The 12,427-nt window shown below is 46.4% G+C and overlaps 1 protein-coding gene across 1 annotated transcript in view; it reads left to right on the top strand.

The window, feature by feature from the left end:
• IGDCC3 (immunoglobulin superfamily DCC subclass member 3) overlaps positions 1–12,427 on the top strand; it is a 96,189-nt gene that overhangs the window by 54,657 nt on the left and 29,105 nt on the right. The window contains exons 3-5 of the mRNA XM_086848789.1: positions 2,552–2,696; positions 5,425–5,555; positions 10,078–10,215. Of these exons, the coding sequence (XP_086704915.1) occupies positions 2,552–2,696; positions 5,425–5,555; positions 10,078–10,215 (414 nt within the window). The remainder of the gene's footprint in view (positions 1–2,551; positions 2,697–5,424; positions 5,556–10,077; positions 10,216–12,427) is intronic.

The raw sequence follows: 12,427 nt of genomic DNA on the forward strand, positions 1-12,427 counted from the left end.
GTTTGTTACAGTCAGTTGGGACGTATATGAAAACCTCACATGGGTCAGCAGAGATTTATCCCCTCCATGCAATGCCCTGTGAAGGAGTTGGGCTCCTGTCCCTCTCCTCTCCTTTTCCCTGGTGATTTATTCCCAGGCTGAAAACCCAGTAATCACTCACATTGAAGTTTTGTTGCTATTTTACAGGAGATGCTCCTAAAGTCTTTTGTCTCTGCAACTGTAAATAAACTCGCAAACCTGTTTTAAAAATAGAATTTTGTAGCTCAGTGCATGAATTTTTAATGCATCTTCTGCAAACCAGCTGGTCTTGGCAAGGGTCATAGTGTTTCCTAGGCATTTAACATAAAACTGTGCTTCAAAGCCACATTATAGTGTCGTTGAAGAGTAATATTTTACTTAACATCCTCATAACTGAATTATTTATAACTTTTCATGTTTTATTCATGATAAATATTAATACTGGTGTCTTTAAGAGTAGAGGTTATTGCTGCAGTTTTACCTATAAGAGGTGATATTATTGAAATAAAGGAATGGCGATGAATTCTGTAGCCAGCAGAGCAGAGTCTGTGCCGGGGCTGTTCTCATTCACACCTCCCTCTTTTATCAACCCTGTCAGCCACCAAAAAACCTCACTGCTGAGCATCTGTACATTTGAAAGGAATTTTCCTGTAGGCATCTGAATCCCTGCTTTAAAAAAAAATAATTCTTAGAGAGCTTTGTGTCATTCTTAGTAATTCTTGGATTCCTTTCTTGGTGAGGGTCCATAAGCTTTGGCTTTGCAAAAACACTCACCCTGATCTGGGTTTCCAGCCTTGAAATGATCTGCAGGCTCCCGTGGATCCCCAAGGGATCCAGCTCTCCTGCTGCAGGCACCCATGGATCCCCCATCTTTTGAAGCATCCCTTGCCCTTGGAAGGGGCATCACCTGGTGTGGGAGACTTCCTAGCTTTGGGCTAGCTTTCCATGTCTGAATGCTCTGGGCCATGATTAGTCTCATTTCAAGGCTAAATCTATATGAATTGGGTAAATTGCCATTGCACCATTGGGCTCCATCCTATACCAGAGAGGATAATTGCATTGGCTTTTATCTTGTGAAAGAGAAATACAATTTTCTGTGATCTTTCACCTTGTGCTGGTGTGTCCCCATCTGGCTGGAACATTGTGCATCCACTCTCTGGTCCACCTCCTGACGTGGGGTTAGCTACCCATCCCGCCCTCATACCTACAAAACCTTCCCAACCCTACAACTGTGTGGGGCTCGGGCTTTGCTCTGTGCTACTCCATCAGCTTAACAAATCTGCCATCAGCGGGTTGAGAGCGGTGGTTGCGGGAGCAGCGCAGGTTAATGCAACACATATTTAATGTATGATTGCTAATGGCCATCTCCCATCTGCCTGAGCCCAACTGCAGTTTGCAGATGAATGATTAAGCTGCCCTGACACATAGGCAGCTTGTTCCTTAGCAGACCCACAGTCATTGCACTTGATGCATGTAAAAGGGGATGAGGTTTTCTTGCTGGGGAGAGGGATGTCATCGGGCTGGGGTAGCGGAGCAGGGGGTTCTCTTGGAGTTTGTTTTGTATGGTAATGTGAGAGACCTTCCTGTGGATGCAGCACTTTAAATGAATCATGAGCTCAATAACCACTGGGATGTTTATTAGCTTTGAATATGTTTATTGCAGAGTCAACAGGCAGCACCTTCCAATTAATTAATAGTAATAATTACGGTATTATTTATGTAGCTCTAGCAGCGTGCCAGTGTTTCCGCATGGCGGTTACAGCTGTGGCTTGCTGGAACAGGCTGGTCTGTATTCACCCTGCATGGGCATGCTGGGGTTCATCATTTGCTGTTGGGTGGTCCCAGCCCCAAAAGCCTCGCTTTGCTGAGCTCTTGGCAGCTGTTTTTTCTTTTGGCTGAATCCTTTTTCTCCCCAGCCTGGGTATGTGGCTGTTCCTGCTGCAGTGCTGGAAGGCAGACTATGCAATGAGCAGGAGCACTTGCAAACAGAGGTAGAAGTCAAGGGCTGTATATTTCACTAGGATATTTTGGCATTCTTCTGCTCGAGGTATTTAAATAACATGAGTTTAAGAGTCAAGCTGTACATATCAGAAGGATATTTACAACAGGTAAGACATTGATGGGAACAGAAAGAATACAGCTGTCTTTTGATGTGGACTAGGATCCAAAGACTGCTCAAGCTATTGGGAATGACCTCTGATAAGTGCCAGTGCAGTGTCTGTGTTTCTTGCTGCCCTGGCAGACCTTACTGAGGACCATGAGGGTCTTGGAGCAAAGTCTTCTGTTCTGGTTGAGCCAATCAGTTCAATGTGCAGAAGCATGTGGCATACCAAGAACTTCCCACTAGTCTTATTCTTCTGTGCAGAAGGTTAGGCTGCAAGCTGGCCTTCTGCTCTTACATTACGTTACAGTCCTATTTGCATTCTGTGGGAAATGAGGCCATGTTTCTAGGTCATGTGAAGCTGCTGACATCTTCCAGTTGTTGGATCTTTCTTCACATGCGAATAATTTTGTCTTTCTTTTTGTCTTCCAGCAATGTCTGACTTCCACATCCACCCTCAGAATGCAGTGGTGGAGGAAGGTGGTGTAGCGAGATTTCAGTGCCAGATCCATGGATTGCCTGAGCCAGTCATCCTATGGCATAAGAACAGCATGCCAGTCAACACAGACAATGAAAGGTAGGACATGTCCAAGTCTTGTGCTTCTGAGCTTTCTCCAGGTGGGAAGAGATGGCCAGACTTTCTGTTGCTTTCACAGTTGTGCTTGGACACAATTAACCTGGGCTAAGGGTCTTGGCCAGTGTTTCCACCATGGAAGACTCTTCTGTTTAGTGTGTTGTTGCTTTTCTGGCTTGGTTCTTCTTTTGACCAAACACTTTGTGGGACTACTGGCATTTCCCAGGAGAGGTAGATAAAGCTATTAGCTGATGTTGAAGAGCTTGCACTGACTGTCTCTGATCAACCCTGCTCCAGGTTTATTTTCCAGCATGGAGACCTGCCCAGCAAGCCTCAAAGAGCTGGGTAGCTTTGGCATCCTTCATCCCTCCGTGGCTCCATTTTGTGTAACTCTTTCTGAGACAGGTCCATGATTTAGGAGCTTGCAAATGGGTCTTGGACTCTTTCAAGTTCTGAATTACCCTGTGGCTGCTATTCCCAGGTGGACTCCCTCATGTGTCACGACTGGGGAGCTCTGCAGAGAGCTTCCCACAGCACCCTGAGCTGCCATTTCCCAAACAACCTCCTAAAGAGAAACTCCAGCTGCCTCCCTTTCCAGCCGAGACCTGGAGCGGCACGTCGCCGCTTCCTGTGTTTGACAGGCTGCTCCCTTCGCGTCGGAAACGTCCCTCATCACGGTTTGATCCTCGCGCGGCGCGGGACAGGTGGCAGGAAACGCGTGCCTGGTGCTGGCAGCCCCAGCTGCAGCTCAGGAGCTGCACAACCAGTGGTGGGAGACAATCGCTCACAGCACACCTCGAGCATGGATTGACGTCCCTGCCTTGGGAATAGGCGAAACCAGGAAGCTGTAAATATTTTCCTGAAAGCCCTTATTCTTAAAAATGTCAGTTCTGTGGTTGGGTTCTTTGGAGGCAGGAGAAAACATGAGGGCTGGAACAATGCCTGACCTTCTCAGAGTGGCAGTGAACTTACAGTAGAAGGACCCAAGAGGCTCAAATCTGCTGTAGAAAACTGCAACTGTCAGGTTTTGTTTTTCCTTTCATTTTTCAGCTGAGCTTTTTTTAGCCCAGTGCAGCGTTGATTTGTTAAAGTTGATCTCCTCTGAAGGCTTCTTACTTATACAGGTGCTGAACTGGGGATATGGTAGAGCAGAGCCACTGATCCGAGGTGGCACCAGCAGAAGTAAGGGGTGGAGAACTGTGCTGGATGCCTTTGTGGCATCCCAGTGAGATGTTGCAGGACAGGTGAAGTTCCTCTGGAGTCCTTCATGTGTCATTGATCCTTTCCATTTGAGCTCAGGGACACAATTGTGGAGATGGTCAGAAATGTGGCAGGGATTTAAATGTGACCAGAACTTCTTTTCTCCAAGACTGGGGAACTCCAGGACTGAGAAACCCCAAGACTGAGGAGCTCCAAGAGTGAGAAGCCAAGACTTTTCTCCAACCCAGAAAGGTCCAAGCTGTGCTTGTTCCTGCTGCTTCTCCTCTGGGGAAAGGAGTTTGCCCAAGCCCTGAAGGATATGGCCTAGGAACAGTTTCCCTGCATTCATGTCCTGATTTTGAAGAGATTTGGCTTTTTGTAGAAGTAAAGTTACTGGGGAAGTTTTTTATTGCCAGCTCAGTAGATTAATCTCTGACACCAGAGCCTGGGTGATGAGAGTTGCTTCTCTAACTGAATTGGATTTCTGCATTAATCACGCTTGGTGCATTTCTGTGTATAAAGTGTATATAAATTTGTATGCCGAGTCTTGCACTTGGAGGCTTTGAAGGCAGAATAATAGCTTTGGAATTGAATCTTCTAATGCTGTGGGCAGATTGTTAACAAAAATGAAGGCTTCTTGTAGTATAATTCATCCAAAACAATGGGCATTTTAAAGTCCCAGAGAGATTGCAATCAACTTCGGGCCGTGTAAAACTGATTGCTGTCATGCTGCCACCGACACGGAGCTGCGCGTTTGGAACCCGGCGCAGGGAGCAGGTTATAGGCACTTAACCATATGCTGATATGGAGAAAGATACTCTTCATCTTCCGGACGGAAATGGATTATTAACTCATCACAGTGTAATGACTTACTACCAGCCAATTTAAACAAGTGGTTGCCAAGCAACCTGTAATGTATGTGTACATATATGTGTGTATGCACGCATGATTTAAATGTGCCTGTGTTTTAAAGATACAAAATATTTATTGGTGTTTACATTTGCCTGCTCAGTATTTATTTTAAACATATATTTTCATGCATCTGAGGTTTTAAGGTCATATGGATTTGAGTCCTGGACCTGGAATGGGGAGTGTGGAGCACAGGTTTCTGATGCCTGTCCATGGTCATTGTGCTTCAGCTGATAAGTGATAATTCCCATGTCATGATAATTCCAATGTCAGCTGTCTTCACATGCAAATGCACTGCCAGAGCTTTTCCACAGGTTAAATAGAAAGCATCTATTTTGTAGCCTTCCAACAAAAATCATTTCTCCAGGATGCATCAGGAGATAAATTATTTTCTTTTACCACCCTGTAAAAGATGACCAGAAGCTCAAGTATCGAAAAAAAGTAAAAACCGATGCAGAAGCAGGTGTGGGCTCAGCCTAAAGGGCTGTTGACATCTTGGTGGTATTAGCACCTCTGCACTGACATGCAGGGATCCAGCCTGCCTCGCCTGGGTGGGTGTGCAGCCTGATGTCACATTGTGTCCTGCTTTGCAAGCTTTTGATTCTGTTTTCTCCTCCCACAGGTACACGCTGCTTCCCAAGGGTGTTCTCCAGATAACGGGACTAAGGGCAGAGGACAGTGGGATATTTCACTGCGTTGCCACCAATATTGCTAATGTGAAGTTCAGCCGGGAGGCCCGACTCACCGTGTCAGGTTAGTGCCAGCTACACTGTCCTGGCTGCCTTCCTGCCTTCCTCCCACTGCTGTTCTGGACCAGGACAGTTTAAGAGAGCTTCAGGCTAACACAGTGAGAGGCATTCCTCTGTCCAGCCATAACACCTCCCTTGTTCTGGATTGTTATTTGTTAAAATCCCCTCTGCTGTGGGACATCCCAGATTCCCTGTGGAAATGGAGATTGCATCTTTGGAGATAACAGGCAAGGGAAGTCTGCTCAGGGATGGTTGAGTGGGTGTTTCCGAGTTCTTTCTTACACGCAGCCAAAGGTCTTTCCCCTGAGCTGTGATCCTCCTGCCCATCATATACATGTAATTGCTGCTACCCAGGAGCTAGAGAGTTTCCAGCATACAGTCACATCTTCCAGCTTCCCATCACCCTCCAAATCACTGCCTGGCCAGTAGTTCTGGAGCAGAGACTTAACACCTGTACCAAGTGTCAGATTAGCCTCTGCTGACTGTAAAGAAGCAGCACGTGTGAAATGGGGTGAAACCGAGGGAAGATTGATGCTGTGTATATCAGCTCTGATGGGGAATGAAAGCAGGTTAACTGGTTCTGAAAGACCAGCTTTGGGTGCCTGTTACTTATCTGTTAGCTTGATCTATGCAAACAGTAGCCACATGGAGAGAAGGAAAGAACAGTAAATTATCAATGTGGTGAAGTTCTTTGTGTCAGTTTACTGGCCTGAGTTATTATTTCTTGCAGGGCAGAAAGCTCCAGTTTTTCTCATCTGACCATCCCTCATTGCAGATGGATATTTTCCAGGTTTCCTGTCTGTGAAACATTTGTGGTTTTTTCTCCTCCTTAAAGCAGTTGGATGGTGAATACGGGCACCATGTGTGTCTGATGAAGGGTGTGGACCATACTTCAGTGCCTGCACTGCTGTAACTGGACATTTGCATGGAAAACTCATTGCACTGGGTTAAACCTCTGTGGAAAAGGTTTATGCTCTGTGGTGTTTGCTGAGAACATACAAATATCTGTTAGATCAGGACAGCAGGTATGTGTTAGCATGTGAACCCTGGGCTTTGGCACGGTAGCAGAGGCTGTGGTAAGTCACAGAGGTGCACAGGGCATTCATTGCTTTGCTGGTGTGGGTGTTGTGTCAGTAAATACTGGCAGTATCTACTGTGAGTGCACGTGGCAGTAGGCATGATGGGGTAAGCAGAATTCTTGCAAATTTTTTGTATCACCTCCCTCTTGTGTCACAGTGAAGGGAATGGTCTCTCTGCTCTCCATGATAGCAGGAGGGCTCCCACTTTTCCCTGCAGGACAGCAGCTTCAGCCATTGCTTCACCAACAGAGAAGCACCAGGTCTGCCTCCCTGAGGTTTCCAAGCCTTGGCTGGGGAGGGAGGAGGGAGAGGGTGAGAACAGGCTCTGGAGCCCTGTGCCCTGCAGGGCACTGCTGCAGCCCAGCAGGAGAGGAGGAGGAGGAGGAGGAGGAGGAGGAGGAGGAGGAGGAGGAGGGTGGCCACCTGTGGCAGGTGAAGGAGCCTGCTTGCAGTTCTCTCCCTCCTCTCCGTGGCTGCTGGCAGTGAGCAGCACAGAGATGTCTTCCAGTCCTGCTGATTGATTATTTTCAAGTGCCTGCTCAGCAGAGCTGCTCCCGAGGGGGCTGCCTGCCTCTCTGCACTGACACCTTTCCAGTGCGAGCTGCAGCTCTCTCTGCTGCTGTCCTTTTGATCAAGATCTGGCAGGCGACACTCCTGTCCCTGCTGGAGTGCCTGTCACTGCTGGCAGTGCTGGGGATCTCCCCATCCTCACTGTGACTGCTGCTGGCAGGGTCCCTGGGGACCACAGGCATCATTAAAGCCTTTTCCCCTTACAGAATAAATCCCTGCGCTGCCCTGAACCCTGCTGAGCTCCAGCAGCACTCACCTGCCACGAGTCCCTCATTTCATCACTCCTTCCTTCCTGACCCTGCATCAAAGGGCTGGTCTGGTTGAAGAAGGAAACCTCCTCCTTGATGTTGGGACATGGTTGGTCTCTGTGTGACACTGGCATCTGACTGCTGTGTCCCAGTCCCTGCTGACCCTGGAGCTGTCACTGCTGTGGGTGGTGGGCTCAGCAGCAAAGTTATGGGGCTGTTCCATGGCCTTTGCAGGAGAAGGTAAGCAGTGGTGGAAATGCCACTTCCAGAGTTGGACAGCATTTGCCCAAACTGAGGGAGCTGAATCCACACTCAAAAACCTGAGTGTCTGCTTAGGACTCAGAGTAGAAATCAAAGAATGTGATTTTAAAATATTTTATTGTCAAACTAGTGTGTTTCATAAATTCTGCTTTGAGCTTGGCTCCCGTTTGCTGATATTCTTGGGTGACCTTGGACAATTCATTTCATTTCTCAGTGTTTTGAAATATTGAAATCGCTATATAATACGCTGATAATACCGTATTATTCTAAGCGTGAACATTTAGTATTGTGATTCAGAACAATAAATCTACATGGTTTTAAAGGCACTCCGAGGTACTGAGGAGAAGGTATTGTTTTTCAGATCTCTTGGGGTTAAACAGCCGGTCATATGAATTTATTGTGCATTCTGGCTCTCATCAAAAAAATCTGCATTTTATGGCTTGCAGTGAAATGCATTTAGTGAGAAAGTCAGCTCTTAAGTCACACTGACACGGTGATTTTTCTTGGATTTTGCCCATTTACACACAAGCTCGGAGTCTCTTTATCGCTCCCTGCTTAGCCCCCGTAGGAACAATTAACAAACGAGCTGCTCTGATCTGTGCTTGCCCTTGGACCACTGTGGAATCCCCCTGCTATGCCCTGATTCCAGCCCCTGAGCTGCTGTGGAAGGGTAATACTCAAAAGTGCAGAAAGAAATTGTTTTTCTTGGAGAAAAGCCCCTGTGGATAGATTTTGGTGGATCACTTCTCTGTAATGAGCCTTTTGAGCATTGGGAAGTCCATGTACAGGAGTCAGTGTGGGTTGGTCCCTGTGGAAAAGCCCAGCCAGGGCTGTGCTCCTCAGCCCTGCCTGTGCCCCACTCCTGCTCAGGGGCAGAAGACCAGCCCAAGTATCTCTCTTTGCAGGTGTACAGAGCTTTTTTTGCCAGCAGCTGTAAGATTGATGGAATTCCTTAAACACTGCTTTGACCCCAGCATTTCTGGAGTATAACCCAGCTCTCATCAGAGATGGGGAGAAAGACTAATGCAGAGATTTTCGGTATTCCTGTTTACTGATGGAGAAATGAGAATATCTCTTGGGTTTCCTCTTCTCTTGCTTCCAAATGGGACTAAAGGCTGCAGGGACATTCAGCCTAGGGATAAGGCACTAGTTAGGGACTCAGGAGATGTGGGTTCAGCTGTGGTATACATAACACAGGATGATGTTTTTGTCCCATGCTATTGTTCTGTCTAGTGAAATGTGTTTTCTTTTGCCTTTCTTGTGCCTGTCTGGTGTCCAGGGTCCTTGTGCTAGGATTTTGTTCTATTATGGGTCTGTACATCCATCTTGCATGGTGGGTTTTATTCTTAGTTGCTGCCACTTGGTGCTACTATAGTGCAAATAGAGGATTAGTTAGTAATTGTATCATGAGCAGCAAATGTGTCACAGTTTTATCAGTGCAATGGGGTGCATCCTCTCCCTGAAGGAAAATGGTAGGAAAATGTGGGGTGCAGTCATCAGAGGAGTTTCCTCTCAGAAAGCTCCTCAGCTGGAGTCAGGGGCTGTTACCTCCATCACTCCTTGCCCCAGGACAGGTGTTTTTGAGTAAGTGTCACCAGCAGCAAGGGAGGATGCTCACAGAGACAGAGTTAGGCATTGTGGTCTCTGTGGATTACTTTATGGCCTGAAATGCTGAAAGATAAAACAACTCCTTCATTTATTTGCATTCTTGCTGTTTTGCATGTTATGTTTTCCTTATATACCATGCAAATCTTCTTTTTGCAGTTCACACTGCAGTTCCCTCTTTATGCTGCTGATATCCAAATGTTAACAGGGCTGTTTGTGGCTGGATCATTGGTTCAGGGGTTTTCCCCAGGAATAATCAATACATGCTTAAAACATGTTCAGTGTGACTGACACACAAACACTGTGCTCCTTTTGTTTCATGTGCATCTCAGATTTATTGAGGGTTACACCAGCCACTTAATTTAGAAACTGGGAATGGTTTGGGTTGGAAGGACCCTTAAAGATCATCTCATTCCACCCCCTGTCATGGACAGTGGCACCTTCCACTACAGCAGGTTGCTCTGAGTCCTGTCCAGCCTGGTCTTACACACTTCCAGGGATGGAATCCACAACTTCTCTGGGCAACCTGTGCCAGGGCCTCACCACCCTAACAGGGGTCTTCCTTGATCTCTTCCAAACATCTAACCTAAATTTCCCCTCTTGCAGTTTGAGCTCATTATTCCTTCCGCTGTCACCACAGTTCCCGATGGAAGAGGATATGTACTTAGAGGAGATGTGTTTATAGAGGATGCCTGGAATCCTCGATGTTCCCTTTAAACAAGAGGGAATCAGAAGCCTTCTGACCATGGTGCTGTCATTGCAGGCTCCCACTCCACGGTGTACAAGGACCCCATGATTCTTGTGGGCCCGGAGAACCTGACGCTGACCGTGCACCAGACAGCGGTGCTGGAGTGCATCGCCACCGGCAACCCCCGGCCCATCGTCTCCTGGAGCCGCCTCGGTAAGCCCTAGGGGTCACTGGGATTTCCTCCTCCTCCTCCTCTCCATAGCCATCATGTAGGAAATAGGTAGGTGCCACCGACTGTTTTATACAACAACTGATTCACCCTCTCCCTTCCCACAGAAGGTAATTGTAGGCTTGAAGTGCTTTTTATCCTCATGCCTAGACTTTGTTTTTTCTCTCTGCCAAGATTCTGTTTTCAGCTGTTAGAGAAGTGGGTTGGTTAAACCTGTAGATGTTTCATGAAAGGTGATAATTTTATCTTTTCTCAAGTGACAGCATCTTCTTCTGCTGCATCAAAAACATCACCACTGTTGGCCTAGAGAAGCAAAATCATACACAAACACATCTTTCACATAAAAACAGACTTGAAAGAAATTTGCTGCCTGTTCAGGGAGTTTTAAAACAATTTTAAGGGGGAAAGAGTGTTTAAGGTAGTGTGTCTGAAGCCCTGAAAAAACAAATGCTTGCTGCTGGGGCCTGTGATATGTTTTTAAATCAGCATGGAAACCAGAGACAGTGTCTGATGGCATCATGCAAGTGAGGAAGAGCAAAGGGCCATGTTTCTCTAAGGTTTATTTTAGGTTCTAACTTTGTGATGATAGCTTAGAAACTGTTTTGCTCAGAGCAACACTTCCATTGCCCTTCAGAAACCTGTGCTGAGTGAAGAGCTGATGGATTTTGTTCTATCTCCCAGAGCTTGGAACTCTGCCTGTGTGCACAGTGGGGTTAGGTTCAGTTAGGATTTCCTGAGATCTTGTGGTCCTTGAGGTCACATCATTTTTGGGATGCTCATCTCCTTGTGTCCAGGGTGGCTGTGAAGCACAAACAAGGATAATTCTGTCTCATGCTGCTGTGCTGGATGTGGGACTCCACCCCCATGGCTCTCCAAGGGTCAGGGTCAGCTCATGGGCAGGGTGACTTCCCACTCCAGAGCTGCCTGCCCAGGGAATGAGTACTTGCATCCAATATCAGCTGAACATTTTTGCTATGTTTTTCCTCCTTGCATCCTCCAGTGGCTTGTAAAATCAGCCTTTGTATGCCACTAACTGGTATTTTTGCCTCCAGAGCCATAACCATCAGATTGATGCTGTTTTAAAAATTCCCCAGATACTCTGTATCACTGGTTTGGTTCTCTTGGACACAAGGCAGCTCTATGTTAGTACTCAACTATAATAAACTACTTTATAATTGCCTTAATTATAAGTGTTTATTACCTTCTTGAAAACACTTGTCTCTATAGCACAGTGCAATAATGAAGATGTAATAGCACTGTGTGATGTTTGTCTGGATGGTCTGAGCTCAGCATTGCCTTCCACCAAAAATAAATATCCTCTCCACTCTGCTTTGCAGCACAGCAACAGAATCAGAGCTACTGAATGGGAAACAGATCCTGTTATTTTCCCTCCCCTTCAGCAGGAATGTTTCCTGTCCAAAGCATCACAAGGTCTTGTTTAAGATGACAGTGATCCTGACAACGATGCACTGCACGGGCTTTTGGATGACTTGGAGGTTTTGTCATCTCTTTGTAGCCATTTCAGAAGTGCTTTCATCTCTCCTTGTCTGTGTGATCACAAGGAAGGAGAGGGGTTTGTGCTGGACAGGGAGGTCCTCCGAGTATCTGTCATCTCTGACTTCTTCCATGTGAAGGTCTTCTTCCTGAAGTTCCTCCTACAGGTAACTCACTCAGCTTAGAAAAAAAATCACTTTTAATCCATAAAAAAATCCACAGCCACAAAATCTCAGAGAGATGCTGCTGATTTAGCAATGGGAATGGCTTTATTTAAGCAAAAGAAGTCAATTCTGTGTGAGCATCTTTATTGCCTTGTAGAAGTAAGGAAGAGCTGTGGCATTGCTTGTTTTTCTGGGGCTTTGCACAGGGAACATTGCCTTTTTGGAAACTCTCTCTGAGCCCCTTTGCTCACAGTTTTGACATTGTGGCATTTCTTCTGTCAAAAAGGAGCAAAAGAACAATTTTGCTTTCACAGCTTTCTGGTACAGGGAAAAGCAAGCTATAAACACCATTTGCACTTCTTGCTTTGGCTTTGCTAAAACCTGGCTGGTTTTCAGTGGGAAAGGCAGCTATATTTCACTTGAAGGAAATCATTCAAATTCTGGGCCAGTTTTTGAGTGTCACACAATCAATTTTGAATTTAATTTCTTTGGGAATATGTTGTAGCGCCTGACCACAAACAGAATTCCTGTGTCTCGC

Source organism: Cyanistes caeruleus, chromosome 13, assembly GCF_971803275.1.
Source record: "Cyanistes caeruleus chromosome 13, bCyaCae1.hap1.1, whole genome shotgun sequence".
Classification (NCBI taxonomy): Eukaryota; Metazoa; Chordata; class Aves; order Passeriformes; family Paridae; genus Cyanistes; species Cyanistes caeruleus.